The following is a 21,382-nucleotide window of genomic DNA, read 5'->3' on the forward strand; positions in this document are numbered from 1 at the left end:
GGACTGAAAATATCACTTTTTTGTTGGGCAAGTTAGCAGGTATGGCTTTAAGTCTCTTGGTCAAATGGGCTTGATGGCTCCCCCAAAGCAGGCAACATTCCACAAGGAGCCTTCACCCCACCCCCACCCCACCACACATGGCTTTAGGCTCAGGGCCCCTGGAGAAGCTGGGAGACCTCATTCTTCCTCATGAAACCGGGAGTGGGGAGAGATACTCCCTTCTGAAAATTAGGATGGCTAAGAATCCTAGATGGTGGATCACAATAGTCTGATGAGACCAGAGTTAGGGTGAACAGAGGGTTCTTGTGGGAGACAAAGCTGCAGATGAAGGCTGGGGCCAGAACATGAGGAACCCTGCCTGTCACATGAAAGGTGTGGGCTTTTGTCTCTAAGCAACGGGAACCCACTAAAGAAGGCTACAGAAAAGACTGTATTTATGATGATAACTAGCTGGTGATGACTATTGTGGAGGCTGGGAAATTAGTCAGGAAGTACTTCTAGTAGTCCACAGGAATGAGCATACCAATGAGCATAGAAACTGGGCATTTAGAATAACTTAATGAGGATTTAAATCAGATCTCAGTGCCCTGGAGCTCAGGCCAGTTGATTGAGGGAAATTGCTTGTGTCACAAAACATCTAAAACTTTCTGGGGAAATTAATTACATTATCATTTAACCTATAAGAAATTAGGAAAAAAAAAAAGAAATAAGGAGATAACCTGATGGTAATTCAGTGTCCTCCCTTTCCTGCCTGCCTTCCATGCCTCAAGTTTTAGTGAGCAACTACTACATGTACAGCACTGTATGGCATGCAGGGAATACGAAGACAAACCTACCTAAATAGAGAAAAGAGGTGTTCAAACATGTAATCAATGAGACAAAACTTCAAGAGAGAGGAAAGGTACTATGAGAATGGTTTTATTTATAACAAAGTAATTGATGGACACATTTATAAAGACATATTCATTGACTTGGGCTTTTAGAAAAAGCAAATGCTATGAGGAATCACAAGTGAGGATGGTTACTTCTGCCTGGTGGGGTAAGGGGGGAAGGGGCTCAGGAAGATTTGTCATTGAGCCTGGGAATTGGAGATGAGTGTGAGTTCCTCACACAGAGTCAGAAAGACCATTCCTTAAAGAGAGAAAGACCTTTTCACATTTTCACATTTGGGGCAGGAAGAAGTAATTGCAGCCTGGCTCAACTAGTACAAAGAGGTTTTTGGAGGAAGGGCAAATTAACACACATGCTGCCATTTTGCCATTACCTGCAACCTTTCTCTTTCCTACCATCTACCTCTCCCCCCTCTAGCCTCCCTCCACTGTGGGCTAGATCTTTCCATGTTTTGTTCAATCCACAATTCCCTGGGCTGCTCTGCTGCCTGCTAATTCCATCAAGAAGCCAAAGGAACTTGTTTGGGCTGTGGACCTAGATCCTGGCACATTTATAGGAGAGGATAAAGTATTATAAAGTAAAATGAGTTAGGACCACTCTGATTACCTTCTATTTGAGAAGGCAAGGGGTACTTTTTGATGTGGTTTTTGAACAGACGAGAAACCAAGAAGCCTGTAGCTTTGTTTGGGCGAGTTTTCTTGTAGACTTAGATCAATTACATTAAAACATTCAGCCGGCAAACAATGCCCCTCAAAGAAAATGCTGGCTCTTTCCTTTTATGAAAGTAATACTTGCACCACAGCCCATGGGATTGGCTATTCCCTTTCTATTGAAATGATTCACACAGAATGTTCCTTGAATGTCTTGGTAATAGGCAAACACTAATAGCAGGATATTTCAATCAGAACTGGCTGGCCATAAGGGAATAACTGTTTCTCATTGACCAAGTCAAAAGCCAAGTTACTTTATTAGCATATAATATACTTGGAGTCAGTTTATGGGTTTTGTTATTTGGCATTTGCATCTTTGTCCAACCCACAGAACTCAAAAAGCCCTTCCAAGCTGGTTGAAGTACTAAGGAGAGGCTCATGGTAGAAGGCATTTGGGGAGTGATAGAAAAAGTCACCTAGTAACTTCCCTTCCCTTCACCTACCCCAAAAAAGAAAGTTTTAGCCTTTTGGATACAAGGAAAAAAAATTGTCTTCCTAAGCATATTATTGGGCTGTATGAGAGAACATTCAAACTTTGGAAAAATATGTTTCAAATTATTTGTCAGAGCCTCTTTTGGTTTAAACATATGAAATGCATTTATTTTTCTTTCATCCTCATGAATATTTATGTGTATTTAAAGTAGAAATCTTTTATAGGCTTAATAAACATAAATAAGCATCTTTATATTTCTTTTTGTTTAACCATATGGTTCTTAAGTGCCAGACTCCTCTTTTCTAAGTGTTTTAAAAATAATGACTAATTGTAAATAATCTCACTCTCTCTCTCTCTGTCTCTCTCTCTCTCTCTCTCTCTCTCTCAATCTCTGTCTCTCTCTCCTGCACACACACACACACACACACACACACACACACATACACAGGCCTCTCCCTCCCTCTCAGGCCACATGATCTCTTCTCTGTGGTACCCTCTGCCCCTTCCTTTCTTCCTGCATCCAGTCTTCTTTACTTTTTTAATCACCCTTCATGATCCCACCAGAGCCACAGCTCATAGAGGCTTCACTCCCCACCAATCCACTCTCCAGTTACTCACTTCAGGCCTGAGGGTTTCCACTCCAATTCCAGGAAGCCCGATGTGGCCCACTGCAAGTCTGGAATCCACCTCTAGTCCAGTAAGCTTTGAAAGAAGCCAAGTAAGGCCAACCTTCTGTGGACAGGTCAATTCTCCAATAGGGAAGCGTAACATGGAGGACATGACAGGTGTTTCCAGGACACATACTACAGTCACCTCTTTGGATGGCCTACAGGTACCTCATTTAATCCACTCATCCACCCTCCCAGTCTATCCTTTGCCCTCTGATTGCCAGATAGAAAATCAAAACAAGACAATCTCCAAATTGAAAGCCAGTCGGTGGGAGCTAGTACAGCGTTCCTATGAAAATACTGGTAGCATTGATAATGCACAAAATAGATTAGCTCAACAGTATTGAAAACAAGCTGGACAAAAAGATATTTTCCATATTAGTTTGATAGATTTTACATTCCCTGTCCCCAGGAAAGGAAATGCTATATCATCAACTTTAAATCACTTATCACTAAGAGAGGCATTCATATTATTTCAAACTCTGTATCTTTAATGTCTTACAACCATCTATCTCTAGCCAAATTTGCTGAGATTTTAAATAGCAAGATAAAATACACATGTGTGTTGATTCTGGCATACTGGCATTAGCTATAAATGGGAAGGACTGTATATGGAGGGGACCCATTAAGTTAAATATCAGTAAAGGAGTTGCCATAGGAATTGGTGATGACAGGAAAAGACATTTAAGAAATTCACATTATTTTCACCTAAAGCAAGGGGAAAGTCCTAAAGGGAATTGGAAATTTATACTTTGGGAAGTCCCAACCATAGGGAAAGACCCCAACCATCTTTCCAAGAACTTCCTTCCCACTTGAGAACCATAAGTATCCAGAAGCGAAGCATCTTGTTGCATACGGCTTTATTTTCACTGCTTAATAGTTTGTCTGGTACTTTATACTCCAAATGCTTCCCTAAGCAGCAATTTAGGTACAGAATTATAGTGACAGACATTATAGTAATTTATAATGACACAAAGGAGTGGTCTGCAGTGGGTTTGGCATTCACCAATTGGTTATATCACTCGGATTCACTAAAAGATAATTGGGTTTATTACCCATTTCCAAGTAAGGCCATTCTATTGTCTTGAATAGATAGTATATTCTACCTCTAAAACATGAAGGTCATATCTAAAACATCTGCTTCCACAGGAAACTGAAAGATCATCTTTTCAGAAGAAGAAAAAATGTTTTCTTATGTCATACCTTAGATATTTTTTTCTTATGTTGTTCCCTAGATATTTTCTTAGGCTCGCTCTATTCTTTGATAGCTCGAAGATTTCCAATTGAGTTTCCTTTTGCAAAGTACAGCATATTAAAGTATTCTGTCTCTGGACAATAATATTCTATAGTTGTATCTGCATATTCATGTGCTATGAATCTTTCTAATTATAAGAAGCCCCTTGAACTTAATAAACAAGAATAGTTTTGAGTGTCATCAGTTGCACACCGTGATTACCAGATTTATGTACTTTCCATTAATTTATCCACAATTTCTCTGATCATAGAAGAGACGTACTAAATAGATAAGAGGGGGAATCCCTGGATGGCTCAATGGTTGAGCGCCTGCCTTCCATCCAGGGCATGATCCTTGAGTCCCAGGATTGATTCCCCATCGGGCTTCCTGCATGGAGCCTGCTTCTCCCTCTGCTTGTGTCTCTGCATTTCTGTCTCTCTCTCTCTCTCTCATGAATAAATAAATAAAATCTTTTTTAAAAAATAGGTAAGAATGTCATTCTGAAACTATCTATTGAAAGTTGTGTATTATGCAAACTTCAGCCATTACTTCTCAAGTGGGTAGCAAACTGGTGTCCATTAAAATGAGGCAAACAACTTACTGCTTCTCTTCCCATCACTATAGTAATTGCTAATGCCTCCCCATATCCGTGCAAGGTTCTGTTTGAAAAATGCAAAATCTTGGGTAGTTGTTGAGTTTTTATGGCCTTGTTATGTAGTCCAAATGCAGGAAATAGTGACCAGTATTCCCTTGGTAGAGTCGACCATTGAACCAAAGACTGGGCTATTCAAGTGAGAAGCTGGATGAAGGGAACATGTTCAATGCTTTATAACTTTATGCAAATTTTAATTATGCAACTTTAAAGTCATGAAACATATACTGGTAAAGTCTTACCATATCCATAATTTCAAAGCATATGAATTCTCCGCACAAACTAGCAAATCATCAAGAATCACATAATCCCAGTGCTGCAAGGCCAGTGTATTAACTGTGTTCATGTTGTTGTCACACAACTTTGGGGGTTTGACAGAAATGCCCACCCACCATTGACAGTCTCAGTCTTGAATGCATTCTTTAGGAAATCATCTCTCACGGAAAGTTTGAATTTCCTTTCTAAATGGCCTCTACTGTAATAATCACATGATCTGAGGCCTAGGTCATTATGACCTACCTATATAATCAACCCTCTATGCTCCATCTTCATGTAAATGTGAACCATTTCCCAACAGCAAATATATTACTCCTTAGGCCCATAGGCATTTTAGATCATATATAGTGATGTTGACATAAAACTAAAGTATTAATTTACTTGGATCAAAATTCTCATGTTATCCAGGCATTTTACTACAATAGACCGAATATTTTTACAAGTGCCTGAACTGATCATAGATTATGATCTTATGTCAGCAGAAATAAAGAGAGAAAGAAAGAGGAGAAGCCTTTTGGAATTTTAAGACATTCTTCTATTCCTGCCACCTCCCTTCCCCACAACACCCAACTCAGTTTTTGCTTAAGCCAATTTTGACACTTTCTGCCTTTTGAGAGCCCAGGTTAAAGTACATAGCAGTCAGAACAAAAATGTGACAAGAGTCTAAGAGGTTATCTTCTGCAAAGAACAATTAATTGGGGTTCGGCTTGCAATTTGAAAGCCCTATGTCAACCTGGAATCTTGTAGAATGTTGCTGTTAAATCCATTATCCCAGCCCACAGTTTTGAAGGCTATGCTTCCAGTTCCAACACTGCAAAAGCTCAAGAGTATGGCAAACATCTTGCCTCTTCCTGCTTAAGCAACTCTACATTACTGTAAAATTAAATTCTAATGGAAATCTCAGAACTACTGAAAGCCATTGGTTATGGTAGAAAACGAAAAATTATAACTAAGGAATTAACCTATTTTTCCCCAAAAGCACAAGAAATATATTCACACACACCACAAAATCCCTGAGGCCACTAAAGTGAAAAGTTTCCTGAATAATAGAGATATTTTTTTAAGACCGTAAATATGAACAACTATTTTTTTTGTTGTGAATGGCTAGTAGGTTTAGCTGAACATGGTATAAATTTGCAATTATCTTCAAAAGGATTTACATTTATTTTGTTTGGGGCATGAAGAAAATAGTAGTGGGCCGTGTGAATCAAGCTAATATGTAGTAGAGTCCAGAAAGAAAAATGTTTTATGTCATTAATAGAAAATATACTGTTCTTGATATTTTAAAAAGCTTTTTCTTTACTAACGAAGTCATAGGCCACAGATTCTTTTTTTTTTTTAATTTTTTTTTTTATTTATTTATTTATTTATTTATTTATTTATGATAGTCACAGAGAGAGAGAGAGAGAGAGGCAGAGACACAGGCAGAGGGAGAAGCAGGCTCCATGCACTGGGAGCCTGACGTGGGATTCGATCCCGGGTCTCCAGGATCGTGCCCTGGGCCAAAGGCAGGCGCCAAACCGCTGCGCCACCCAGGGATCCTAGGCCACAGATTCTATTTTTATATTCGTGACTTTCTCTAGGGCATCTTTGATATCCTGTGTCCAAAACATAACTTGGAAACTAAAGTGTGAACAGAAGAAATAAAGAAAAATAAAGAAAAATAATAATAAAGAGAGAAACCGAAGGGAAGAGTGATATCCTACAGATAGTATTTATTCTGGAAGTTTAGCCAGTCAGTGGACAGCAATAGTATGATATAGTTCCCTTGGGCATAGAATTTCTTTTGAAAACCCATTCTAGAACTTCTTTCACAGGCCTCAGTGAGCTTCATAAAACAGCACAAACTGAAAATCTATGCAGCTATAACAATATGCTTAATTTAGGGTAAAATTTTGTAAAGGGTCCATTTGCAGGTTTTACATGAATCACTTTCAAAGATCCATAAACTCTTGAAATGGCATACAAACATTTTTGTGACTATCCACATATGTGTTTATTTTTCTGGAGAAAGGGTCACTAGCTTTCATCAGATTTACAAATATATTCAGAGATCCTTGTCTCCAAAAACTAGGCCATGAACCACTGCTTTCATTCATTACTATTTGATATCATTTCTTTGCTCAGAAACAAAGGCTGTGTGTGTGTGTGTGTGTGTGTGTGTGTGTGTGTGTCTCCTGACAGAAAGACTTAATATTACCATATTGTGGCAGGTTTAGTTTACATAGAGCATGATATTTTTAGATATAGCCTCATGCTCTACCTCCCATAACTAAGAAATTCAAAAGTACTTTTTATTTTAGACTATAAGGGCTTTTATTATCTATGGAACAAATTTCCATGTATTATCACTGTAGGAAATGGGAGAGAATTTGGAAGCCAGATATATTCAGTATTTTTGAAAAGGGAGGTGATATCTTGATAGTTCTTTCAATTTTTACCACTAGATCTTTTTTACCTCTTTTTTTTTTAATTTTTTTTTATTTATTTATGATAGTCACAGGGAGAGAGAGAGAGAGAGAGAGGCAGAGGGAGAAGCAGGCTCCATGCACCGGGAGCCCGATGTAGGATTCGATCCCGGGTCTCCAGGATCGCGCCCTGGGCCAAAGGCAGGCGCCAAACCACTGCGCCACCCAGGGATCCCCAATTTTTACCACTAGATCTTAATAATAATATAAATTAATGTAGTTGTTTTCATCCTTTAAGTGATAGTGGCTTCATTCCAAATATAGGAAATTTGATCATCTAAAATGTCTCTGTGTTTCTAGGGGTTACAACAATTTGGTACATTAATAAATACATTGATATGAAATCATTAGACAGTTTATTGCTCTCAAGTCATCCTATGAAACTTGATCCTTTGCACCTCTGTATCCTTTCAAAGGGAAGAGAGGCTTCCAGCCATCTTGCCTATTGTCTGATAGATTGTAGATCACTGGAAATTCAGGAAGGCCCATTCTAGGACTTCTCCATGAGAACATTGAGTGGATCACAGTTGGTCTGTGAGTCGGAGTAAAGATCCCACTGACAGAATCAGTGCTCAAGACCAGAATTTGGCAAAGGGCTCTCTTGGAAGAACCTAGAAATAAGTCTCAACATACCATTTGGTATAAAACAGCAAGTACAGTGCATTGTTCCTTGATATGCAACAATACGATAGCATGCACTCAAGCAAGGAAAAGGGGAAAATTAGATGGCATAGTTCTTTGGGGAATACCTCATAAAAGAATTTGAAACATTGGAGTAGAGACTCTTTTTCAAGGCATATTAAAATAGTGATCCACACAGGGGTGGGTATGTCATATGTCAGCAAGTTGTCTTCCAAAAGAAGTGTGTTGTATTAACATTTCAAGTTAGCCCTTAGTTTTCAAAGAGCCTTTCAACAGGAATTTCTTTAATCCTCATAATCAGCAGTGGGGAAAATATTTCCTTCATAGACACGTAGAATTTTAAAGTGACATTTTGCCTGAATCATTAAGGGTTTTGGGGCCAAAGAGGAGCTGCTTTGACCTTTCACTTCCCTCTCCTTGGATTTGAAGGGGTAATTCTCAAAACTTCTCCATCCACAGAAACATTGGATGGCATCACAGGTCATCCCTCTCCTCTGATTCCTTCTGCAGCACAAAAAAGAAATCTTGGGACCCCCAATCGTCATTTTCTTACATTTTTAAAACATTGATTTTTGTGTAACTGACATTTTGGATCATTCCTTTAAGATGAAAATGAAACCATGAAAAACGTTGACTTAGGAAATAAAAGGCCCCAGAATACCAATACACTGTAGAAGTGTAACAGGTCACCCAAGTCAAATACAATCTCTTATTAATGGAACAAGAAAGCAAACCTCCAACTATTATTTCTCACAGGACAGCAGTTTCCGGATGAAAGAAAAAAAAAAACGCAGCAGGAAGGGAAAGGGGAAAAACTGGGATGGCTAAAGGGCTTTTTTTATTTTTTTAGTTCATATTTACAGAAGTGGTACAGAATCTTGATTATTTGTTTTTTAAGTTAACTGCTCAGTAAAAAGCCATCTCATTTTTATGGTACTGGTCAATTCCTTAATTGTTCTGGGAAGATGAAGAGTGAGAAAATGCAGTGTGATACCAAAATAGCAAGAAAAGTGACTCAATGAACTATGATGACACTTGAGAGGTTGCTCGAAAATGCGCTTCATTTCTTTTTCATCATATCTCTCGGGGGCGAGAGACATTAATATTCCTCTTTAATATGTTAGGTCAAACCATGTGTGAGTGCTGGCGTTAGGGGAATTTTTACATCTTCTAGCTCACCATTAATAGCTTAAATTCTTTAGAAAAGGTCTGTGACACCCCCTGAATTCAACAACTGTTTCTGGACCACCCCTTATGTGCTTGGTGGCACCTTGCTCAGTGGTAAATGACACAGTAATGGCAAGTAGCAGGTGGCAGATGGCAGGTGCCACATCTACTGTGTTCTTTATCATGATTGTTAAGCTGTTAAGAACCAATAATCAAGCTGATCATTTATGGTCACTTATAGATAGACCCTAATGCAGCCAATAGTTGACTTGACAAGTGCAAACCTGCCCCCAGTTGTCTCGAATAGTCTTTGATAAAGAGAACCATTCAGGTGTTTTCTCAGCACTGTGATGATGTCAAGGATCCAGCCCATTTTAAATTCCCATTTTTTGTATAAGAAACTGAACCACTGGGTTCATGTGAGACTTGGTTAAAGTCTTTTGGCTGCTGGCTCAGGGCTTCATCTACTAACCAATTCCTTTCTCTCCCTCCTCACCCTATGCACCCCCTATCCCTGTAAACTATGGCAGTGGGTGCCATCCCTGGCCCCAGCACTGCGGGAGCTCTGGGGAGAGGGCAAAATCACATAGACTCTGGTGGGAAGATTCTGCTGGAGGATGTTGTATAAAATTTTTGCTCCATATTTTATCCCTTCATATGTTGTTATTTCCCCCTTGCTCAGTAATTTTAGTTTGTGCTTTTTGTTCCCCTTTTTGTTTCTTTGGTTTGCTGGCTTTGTGTTCTTTTCTCTTTTTTTTCCTTTTCTTTTCCTTTTTTCATGCAGGAATCGGTCAAGGCGTTCCGGTGGTGGCGCTCATTGTGGAAGGAGGACCCAATGTGATCTCAATTGTCTTGGAGTACCTTCGAGACACCCCTCCCGTGCCAGTTGTTGTCTGTGATGGGAGTGGACGGGCATCGGACATCCTGGCTTTTGGGCATAAATATTCAGAAGAAGGCGGGTAGGTAATTTGTCAGGCCCTGTAAGAGACCTTTGAGTACAAAGCCTGTGTGCCAAGCTTGGGAAGATGATATCAGTTGATTGAGATGTTTGGTATGGGAAGGTGCTGGGGAAGAGCAGGGGAACATATTATAAATGTCTAAATGTCCTAAATGAGAAATTCCATGAAAGCTCCACTAGACCAGTCTTATAAAGACAAAAGGAAAGGAGGAGGTTGTAGGACTTGGTATCCTTTCTCTTCATTTCTTCTCTTTTTTGATCCTCCCACTAAGGAGAAGCAGGGACTGGGTTTTAACACATAAAGCAAAGCTAACCTGGATCATATAGTTCAGGTTAGTACCTTGGGAGAGGCTGGGATATATAGCTTCACTGAACTGCTGCAGGTTTACAAAGGCCAAACATTTACAAGACCTTTTGGTGGCCCGTGTTGCCAAATCCCCCTAGATTCGCTTAGAAAGCAGAGCCACTAACCACTCTGGTCCTCTGTACACCCTTCCTGGACTCCTCGCCCTTCCCATGCACTTTCCTTAGTCTATATATTCCCCATTGCTACTTTCAACAATCCAAAGTCCCAGCCCCAAGGAGGACTTCCCTTCCCATACTTCCCTGCCAGTCTGAGTTCTCTCCTGATGAATAGTAAAATCCAAGCACTCTTGCATATTATTAGATCAAAGTAAGTCATCCCAAGACATGAATGTGTGTGAGGAGAAAAACTCAGGAGGAATCATTGAATTTTTTTTAAATGTTGTAAAAAGTTTTATTTAAAAAAAAATGTTTAAGAAAGTTTTTTATCTCTATACCCAACGTGGGGCTCGAACTCACAACCCTGAGATTAAGAGTCACATGCTCTTCTGACTAAGCCAGGCAGGCATCCCAAGTCATTGAATTTTTAAATAAGGAACTTCCTGACCTAATCAATTCTCCTAACACATGAAACTGGTGGGAGAAAGGAGCCCCAAAGGAAATGGGACCTTTTATTCATCCCTTTTACAAACATACACAAAGTGGCTCCTGGGTGCCATGCACTGAGATGGGAAAAAGCATAACAACTATTCCTACCCTCAAAGAGCTCATAGAAAGTCTGTAAGTAGGCCAGTATGTAATGGTAATAGAGAGTGATCAGTGAGCCCCGCCGACTGCAGGACATGCCCTCCTCCACCTGTCTGCCAGGCAGCCCAGCAGCGCTCCAGGTGAGCCATTAACATCTGGTAAGTGTGTGAACCTAAAGTGGCAAAGGGGGCGTAGGAAAGTCACCAGCCCTCCAGGTAACATTGCAAACAGTTAAAGTGATTTCAGGCCTGTGAAAGCTATTGATATGAAAACAAAAAAAAAAAAAAAAAACAAAACAAAACAAAAAATAAATAATTTTTTTAAAAAACCAATATTGCTAAGCATGAAATTGGAGTTTGCTTCCTGGCAAATATAAATTACTTTTATCTTTTCCTTTCATTGTAAATATTGGTTTGTTCTATAGCTAGAAAACTGAAAAGAACATTTGCCCAAAGCCTTCATGTCTTTTACCAACCAGAGTTCAGGATCTTCAGCTGTTCTTTGCTTTTATTAAAAATTTAGCCATAGTTCTCATCGATTCAAATATAGCAATGTGTTCCTTTTTCAAAAATAACTAAAGTACTTATACAGTTTTTAGCTTTGGCTTACTTTTTTTGCCTTCCAGTGCTTGTAATTATTTTATTGTATTTCCGAAAAGTAGAGACAAGGTTGCATTCAGAATGCACATTTCCTTTTCAGAAAATTCATGAAAAGTGAGCTGCTCATCACAGTATTTCAGGTTTCCTAGGTCTGTACACAATGAAGGTCTGAACCCAGGGCCTACTTTTTGTCCTTATTGGGGGTTGTATACTTTGAAAATGTTACAATTTTCCAATTCTTCCTGCTTCTGTTTTTTATACAGGGGAAATGTTACACGTTTTAGAGCTTGGGTGGGGTGGGAGGGTGTGTCTGTATTATTTAAGCTAGGGGACAGATACACAGGGCAGTTATGTGCTTCCCCAAGGCCACATGGCCCAGGATCTTGTGCCAGGATTCTTTCTGGTCTATTATAAAAATTCACTGAAATGGATTTTGTGGTATGTGCCTTCGTGTTTCTTATGTAGTACTTCAATGATACTGTCTTTTAATACAAGTGCACTTAAGTTTCCTTCAGCTTCCCCTTTGCACTATAATTTCTAAATTTTTTGTATTATTCCATGTATTCTCAAAAGATAAAATCAATGCATTCCTGGTGGTAAACCAATGTCCAAGCTGACCAAAGTAGGTTCCTTTCCCCAACCCTTTTTTTTTAAGATTTTTTTAAAAGTTCTTATTTAAATTCCAGTTAGTTAACACATAGTGTAATATTAGTTTCAGGCATCATGTGGATTCTTTTTCTTCCCCTGACACAGATACAAATTAAGAGTCAGAAATATGCCCTTTTAACTTTAATCAGCGATTTTACTTTTAAAATGAAAGTTTAGTTTTAGTTATGGTTATTTTATGACTAAAATACACAAAATCTCTCTCTCTTTTTTTTTTTTTTAAGATTTTATTTATTTAGTCAGGAGAGAGGCAGAGACAAAGGCAGAAGGAGAAGCAGGCTCCCTGGATCACGCCCTGAGCTAAAGGCAGCCACTCGATCACTGAGTCACCCAGGTGCCCTGCAAAAGCATAATCTACATAGGATCTTTGCAAACACACAAGCAATAGTTGATTTTCAAAGAACCCAAAGGCATGCAGATAACTAGCATGATGATAAAGAATTGAGTTATAATTTCTTATGTTGGGAATTATTAAAATTAAAACTTTAAAAATTTTAAGAAATGTTTAGAAACAGGAAAATTGAAACTCCAAGAGAAGCTTTGTATTGAGAAGCTTTGTATTTGTCAATCCAAATATATAAATCTATATTTATTTATTTTATATGGTATTATAATAAAACTATGCTCTTGCTCCATGAGAGGAATTATAAATTTATCATGATCAAATGAATCCATGGCGTTTCTCTGGATCATCTGAATAACTGCCAGAATTAATCATGTTTATTTAGCTTGAGTAAGAATTTGGCCACACATGTGCAGCCAATTTAAAAAAGCATTTCCAAAGGATATTATTTTGCAGGAGTGTGTTTTCTCTATGCTGAAAAAAACAAAAACAAACAAAAATGAGCCTATTTTAGACTTTCTTCACCAAGATTTTCTTCTTCAAGTTCTAAAAAATCCAACAAAGTTGGGATATGTTTCACTAAAAATAAATATCAATTATAACTATATGTTCACATAAACAAATCTATATAAATAAATGAGTGTAGTTGTACATATAAAATCGATGATAGAAAACACATACACCTTTTTTACAAAACCTGAATCAGAGTTTGTAATCATTGATTTTTACTTTTCAGTTATTTTACTAATTTAAATATGTTTTAAAATGTTTTAAACTCATTTACAGATTGTTAAATAAATAATACAGGTCCAAGAACTGTAAATGTGTGTATTCAGCTATAAAGTTTTTCATTTTATAATCTTAAAGGAGTGAATGAAATTTTTACACCTTGCATTTTAACTTTTGTGAACTTGATAATTTTGCCTTTAAACTCCCTGTTATTAACCATCTTCCAAGAATATAAATTTGAAAGGGCATCACTATGGAAGCAAATTATAATTGGCAAAACTAATTAACTTTTGTAGATGAGATTATTTGAGGTAGAGGAAGACAGGCCATATCTATCCCAACACAAATGGGTTTGGATAAACTAGGAGGCATTTGCAATTAAATTCTTACTCTTGCCTTCTCTGTCTCTGCTCCATGGTACATGCTACCCAAAAGAAATGGCCAAACTTTCTTATTCCCTTATTGTTGTACTTGATTTTCTATTTCTCATCTGTCATAGTTTAGAATGAGTCACAAGTCACTTTCCCTAACTCATTTCATTCCTTAAAAATATTATCAAAATTTTTTTCTAAGCCATGAATGACAAAACACTGAAAACAGAAACAGATTAATACTACCAAAGGGGTATTAGATTTGATTACTTAAGTTTTCAGGTACAAAGATTCCACTTTTTGCTGTTGACCAAGCTGACCAACATCACCCATAGTCAGGAACACCTTTCAGGCTATAGGTACCTGCAAAGTCAGAGATGGCTTGAAAATTAATAAACTAAGTCTCAAATTGCAGAGAAACGTTTACTTGCTCCTCATTTATCAGTGAGAAAGTGCTGCACAGATGAAAAATGTCAGCGTGGAAAAGGCATCTGAATGAATGTTCATTCTGAAATGATGCTCCTTGTTTATCTGGATTTTACTGCTGATCCTTACATTTATTTTAGTGTCTTTTTCCCCGAAAATAATTATCTGGATTTACCCTTTTTAGAGAGCCTAGGATAAGAAGCAGAACCTGTAGTAGCGGAAAGCCTTAAAGATCTTAAGGTAGTCTATTGATAACTTTTGGGAAATTATCCATGGAGCAGACATCAATAGATTTTCACATTTTTTTAAGATTTTATTTATTCATGAAAGACGCACACAGAGAGAGGCAGAGACATTGGTAGAGGGAGAAGCAGGCTCCCTGCAGGGAGTCCTATGTGCCCCGACTTTCACATTCTTATGTGTCAGATTTGTGGAGAAACACTGAGGAATGGCCTGCTCTTGAGGACAGGAATAGATAATATATTTCAAATAAAAAAATCTGATTATCAGGGCGCCTGGGTGGCTCGGTGGTTGAGCATCTATCTGCCTTTGGCTCAGGTTGTGATCTTGTGATCCCAGAGTCCCAGGATCAAGTCCCGTATCAGGCTCCCTGCGGGGAGCCTGCTTCTCCCTCTGCCTATGTCTCTGCCTCTCTCTGTGTGTGTCTCTCATGAATAAATAAAATATTTTTTAATCTGATTATCATCCTTGTTTAAAGGAAGCTTAATAAAGGTCCCTACATTTTCGATTAGCTGAGGCAAAGGCATAAATGGAAGACAAAATAGAGATGAACAAGGAAAAATATGTTGCGGGGCTTCAAATTATATCACTATATCACAGATGTAACAAAAGTTTGATTCTCTCCAAGTACACCTCAAAATGACCAAAATCAGGAGAGAGTCACCAGAAAACTAGCCATTTTAGAAATCCAGGCGTAGTCTCTTTTCCGTAGGGCCTATCACTCTGTGCCATGGTTACTAATGCTTTCTTCTGCTGCTTAAGATTTCCGTTTAAGGCTGAAGGATGTCACAGCCCTATCATTTGTCTCTATGAGATCTGCTGAAAGAAAGTAATTGATCTCAGTGGTTTGTATCCCAGTATGATTTAGGCATAATTGGAATGTCAAGAGAGAAAGAAGGAAACAAATATCAAGCATGCTGACTCCAAGTGTCCATTTCAGTTTTCATTAATTTTATCTTACCTTGTCTTGTCTCTTTTCCAGAATTTTCTATAAGAGGGCATGTCAAAACTTGCTTCTGTTTTGTAACTTCCTCAGAAGGGAAGGAAAGACAGTTGGAAACACCTTGTACAGACAAAGGATACTGGGGGCTTTATTTACAAAAAGTGTTGTTTTTGTCAACTGTTTTCTAAGTTAACATTTATTGAGTGCCTATGCTCTGCATGGAACTTTTAGAGAATGAGCAAGACTTGCCCCTAGCAGAGATTCTATGAGGAAATTAAAACATAGGCATGAATACAGATAACTAGAAGGTCAGGTGTGCTGTGATAAGTGTTTCAAGAGCCCAGAGAACAAAGTATCTGAGTGTGGTATTCCTAAGAATCTATTCAATGGAACAACTATGTTAATTACCCACAAAATGGCAATATAGTGACTCTGTTGCTCCTTTTTTCCTTTTCCATCAAAAACTGGATTCAAACTGAGGGTCAGCCTGAATGACCAAGAAAAAGCTAGTATTTGGCCCTTTTATGTAACTCAACACAGAAAAAAAAGAATCAGTCTGCAGAATATTGAAGAAAGTTAGTAAAAGAGATAATTTTATCAGATAGTGTGTATGTGTGTATACATATTATTACGTTGAATTTATATATAGTCAAATTTATGTATATTTTAATATAATAATATATAAAATTATAATTAATATATCAATATAATATGAATGCATTATAGATAAGTTAGTATATATTTTATGTATTAATATTATATCAATTATATATTATACACTAATATATTTTTATATTATATATTTATATATTGAATTTAAATATTTCAGTTTAATAAAATCAATTTAAATGGCAAATTAATGAAATTATATATGATTATATATATATACTAATGCCTATAATTACTAAATCGCAATTTTTATATTGCAATTTTTCCCGTTGTAGAATATATTAAACATATTGCTATGTAGATACCTGTGTCGTTGTCTCCCAAGTCTCACAAGGCTAGAGTAGCTTCATTTATTTAGGAAACTTCATAATAATATACTGATGTCTTCCAGTTTGCTACTTGATCCCTCCATGTTGTGTCAGCATGGAGAGAATGCAGCACTGATTTTAAAACAATTACCTAGCATTCATGGAAGAAAATATGAATGAGAGGAAAAGTTTTATTGATCTCAATTGGTTAGTCAGTTCTCCACATTGATTAAATTTGCTTTAGAATTGCTCAGCTCCAAGTTGGGAAAGTGTGGCCTTGAATATAAACAGCAAACATCAGAAAAATACACAGAGCCGCATAATCCATTATGACAAAGAAATCGTTTTTCGGAGAACCACTGCCCACGACTTTTAGACAGCCCATCAATGCCAAGTGAAGATTTCAAAGGATGGATTAACTATGTTCTCTGAGATTTGCTTAGCTAACTTCCTGGCCACTTGTTACACAGAAAACATTCAAAATAGGCATGTGGTTATCACACTGCAGCATGCCTGAGAATGTTAGGAGACAGCCTCCCCCTGAATATTCTTATTCAGTGTACCTGGGATAGGGTGCAGAAACTGTTTGAAACCAAAACCATAGGGATTCTGGGGTCTCTGGGGGCTCAGTCAATTAAGCATCAGACTCGATTTGGGCTCTGTCGTGACCTCAGGATTTTGAGGTCAAGCCCTGCATAAGGCTCCATACTCAGCAGGGAGTTGCTTGAGATTCTCTCTCCCTCTTTCTCTGCCCCTCCACCTGCTTGCTGGCTCTCTCGCTTTCTCTCTAAAAAGGTAATAAATCTTTGAAAAGGGGTCCCGGTGATTCCAACCAGAGTAGTCCATGGTCCATGCCTTCAGAAACTCTTTCTAAATGTATATGAATGAACTGTCTTCACACTTCTCTGATGTTTTCAGAAAGAGCTTCCTCACTTTCTGTGCCTCATGTATATGCTCAGCACACCAGCCCTTGCATTGTTACCACAAGCACTTTGTACCTTCTGCCAAGTTTTGTCTCTGGAACCCAGTTGACTTGAAAAGTTTATTTAGCACGAATCATCTCATTTATTTCTTGATCACAGCTGTTCTTGGTTCCAAACATCTGTTAGACTTGAAAATCCCTCCCTTGAAGGGAAGGAAAGCCACACCACAAAAATACTCATTTTGAAAGGACTGGTACATTTCTCTGTTCATATTTTTATTTACATGGATTTCTTAAGGGCATTCAGTTCACTTCCTTATTTCTTTTGAAAATGATTTTCTGACTAGTTCAAAATGTATGCCCAATTTCAAAAGAGAAAAGAAAAAGAGAATGAGAAATGTAAAAGTGTTTAAAACCAAAATGGTGCTAGTTGTGAATGATGGCTCTCTCTGTTGTCGGAGACACCACTGACAATCATCAAGGCCACTAACTTCCCCATTAGAAATTTTTGGCTCATTTTCCTTTGATTTCATAATTCCAGGGGACAACCATTTAAGATTCCTAATGTCCCACTTACCTGGTAGCATTAATTTCACTTTCTTAGAGCTCTTGGGTCCCTTCCCATATGAAACCTCAGAAGTACAATATATAAAATAGACAAAATACATGTTTGCTCTGGTGAAGCCAGGGTGGAAGGCCTAGACCAGTGGTTCTTAAGTATTTGTCTTGAATCAAAATCACCTGGAGGGCTTATTAAAAATCAAAGAGCTGGGCTTCATATCAGTTTTTCTAATTCAGTCTGATTGGCCAGGTGATTTGCATTTCCAAGGAGTTCCCAGAAGATGCTGATGCTGTTGATCCAGGGACCATAACTTGAGAACCACTGGTCTAGAGCCCTCCTCTCTCTGCCTGGCTCTCACCCACTAAGGCAGCTCTGAGCAGCTTTGGAGCACCTCTTCAAATTCTAGGGGCTTCCTTGTGGAACCCAGTTGAAGACCATTAATCCACAGGTCAAGTCCATATTCCTTTGCTTGGTTAGACTCAAGACCTTTTCCATTCTGGCCCCAGCCTCTCTCTAAGACCATCTCAATGAACCTTCCATTCACCAGACAACCAAGCTAAATTGTCCTCCCCACTGCTGCCATATGCCTCTCTACCTTAGCATGAAATGTACATGTACATTTCCTTCACTGCTTCTACAAGGTAGCTTTCTTTCATGAAAAGAAGTAGTGAGGGCTTTAAAATCCACAAATACATTTTTTTTTCACAAATACATTTAAAATGTATCTGAGGGAGCCACAGATAATAAAATGCCCTAGTATTTAATCCCTCTACCTTAGAGGAGATGAATTTTGAATCATCCTGGCTGACATGAGAACCTGCAGCTTCTAGAAATAGAGTGGATTAACATCTCACCCAGGAGTATCATTAATAATAGATAATGTTTGCAATGTTCTTAATGGATTTCCATTAGAGTCCCCATGCAATTCTCACTGTTGATTACGGACCACAGGATTCATAAAAACTAAATACAACAGTGGCCACCTGCTATAAAAGCTTCTTCCACCAGAGACACACTAAAGATGCATTAAAGTAGCATTTCAAGGTTAACTCACGTCTTTATTACTGTTGTCACGAAAAGTCTCCCTCAACTTCAATAAGGCTTCTTCTTTAATTGTCCTAATTGCTGGACAACTGTCCTAGAGTTGATCCACCTATTTGTTGCATTTTCGGGGTATATTCAACGCAAATTAAATATCCATACATAAGCAGTGACCCCTAAAGTAAGTAGTAAAAGATCGATTCCTTAAAATTCATGGAAGTCATAGTTCAGTGTCTTGGAGACAAACCTAGAATTTGGAGTTCTTTAGCCCTATGATATCCTTGGTATTCACCATTTAATAGTATGTTTGAGATCTCATTATCTCTAGCACAAGGATGACAAATAGATTTCATCTTGAGTGTCAACAACAATCAACTAGTCCTGGCATCCTAGAATATTGTGTTGAGAATGAGTCTGAGGGCACATTTGGTCTCAGGGGCAAGATTGCTGTGATGGATTAACAATGATGCAAAGAAGGAAATGTACAGTCAACATGCCATGTATGTCTACTTTTATTCTCGATGGAAGACAAAATGTTATAGATAACCCCATATATCACTATCCGGCAATCATCAAATAACACATTGAATTATGAAGCCAAAGGAAAAATAAGAAATTTATCTGCCTAAAAGATGTCTGGTAAATAATATTTCATCAACACTGTGAAGTACATCGGTCTAAACTGTCTGACAAATATGAGTCTCCCTACAGGCATAATATATAGTATATCAAAAACAAGAGGGTCTTTTTGGGGGATACTGTTTGAGGCTGGACTGTGGGACAGATTAACTGAGCAGTTGTCTATGGATAATTTATAAGAAAGAATAATTTTAAAACAGCAAGGAATTAATCCATCAGTAATCCATCTAAAAATAAAATAAAATTATACTTGTTCCAACATCTCATAGAGTAGGATATGGACTTAGAAGGAATCTTTGACAAATTACTTTGGCAGAGAATTGAGATTTACCCCACCCTCTCCCTCACTCCACCCTCTACCCTGCACCTCTGACCCTCTTCCCAAAAGCATACCTGAAAAATTGAAATTAATATTTTTTAAAGCTTCTGCATGCAAGAACCTGACCTAAACACTATATGTCATAAGCTCTATGCGGTAGCTGTGATAATTGGCCACATCTAATAGATAAGGAAATTGAGGACAGAGATATTAGGAAGTTTACTCAACATCTCACTACTAGGGACTACTGCAATGCCTCTAGGGACTTGAGACTCGATAACTGCAGGAGATTTGCTTGCCCCGGGGCTGAGTTACTCTTAACAACAGCTTTCAGCTTTCTCCCTTCTCTCACATGCTGGTTAACTTCTCTGAATAAATGTTGGACCAACCTTTAAGACAAACCTTTAACCTTTAAGTTAAAGAGGTGCCTGTGTTTTTACCTGCCCAAGAAACTCATACATCTAAGTCCAGCTCTGATTTTCTCTTTAATAGAGGGCCCAAAACAATAAAAATCCAACTATTTCTCTTGCCTGTGTACATGCAATACTCGTTGATGGGATTTCACTTGGAATGAGCACAGATGTGTTTTTCCCTTTAATTTTGGCAGCAGAGAAGCTACCTAACCATGTGGTAGTCCCTGTATTCATTGGCAGCACATAACAATTTTTACTCTTGGGCATATTCATAATCAAGACAAGGAAGGGAGAGAAATTAGAGACACAGCCAACACTGCTGAGGATTTTTCACCTAAATGTCCTGCTAGTTTCTGCCCAAAGTAAAGAGCTTGGCAACCCTGTTTACCTCAAGATCATTGCTATCCAGTAGAACTTTCCATGATGATGGAAATGTTCTCTATCTGTCCAGATAGCCACTGAGCACTTGAACTATGGCTAGTATGACTGAGGATTTGAATTTTAAATGTACTTAGCTGTAATTAATTTAAATTCAAATTGCCACATGTGGCTAACAGCTACCATATTGGATAACATAGCTGTAGTATTTCTGTAACTGAGCTCCACCAAATGGGGGGACCCCTTGAGAGTCTGACAGATTTTCAATGTTATTTGACATTGTTCTCTGCGTTTTTTAATTACATTCTTTCATCCAACTAACATTACCTGTTCAGCCATTCAACAAGTCTTTTTTTAAAGATTTATTTATTTATTTAGTTTGGAGAGAGAGCTCATGAGGTGGGGGAGGGACAGAGGGGGAGAGTCTCAAGCAGACTCCGCACTAAGCATGGAGCCCGATATGGGGCTCAATCTCACAACCCTAAGTTCATGAACTGAGTCAAAATCGAGAGTCAAATGCTTAACTGACTGACCCACCTAGGTGCCCCTCAACAAATATTTTTTAGAAACCTACTATGTTCTAGGCACTGTTCTAGGTACTGACAAAAACACACCTGTCAACAAAATAGACAAAAATGTTTATGGTTACAGAACTTACATTATTT

At 38.1% G+C, this 21,382-nt stretch overlaps 1 protein-coding gene across 2 annotated transcripts in view; it reads left to right on the top strand.

Moving 5' to 3' along the window:
- The window catches only part of TRPM3 (transient receptor potential cation channel subfamily M member 3), a 501,163-nt gene that overhangs the window by 310,525 nt on the left and 169,256 nt on the right, over positions 1-21,382 (top strand). For both annotated transcript variants that reach the window (XM_055310391.1, XM_055310392.1), the window contains one exon: positions 9,926-10,100. In XM_055310391.1, the coding sequence (XP_055166366.1) occupies positions 9,926-10,100 (175 nt within the window). The remainder of the gene's footprint in view (positions 1-9,925; positions 10,101-21,382) is intronic.

Source organism: Nyctereutes procyonoides, unplaced genomic scaffold, assembly GCF_905146905.1.
Source record: "Nyctereutes procyonoides isolate TBG_1078 unplaced genomic scaffold, NYPRO_anot_genome, whole genome shotgun sequence".
Lineage (NCBI taxonomy): Eukaryota > Metazoa > Chordata > Mammalia > Carnivora > Canidae > Nyctereutes > Nyctereutes procyonoides.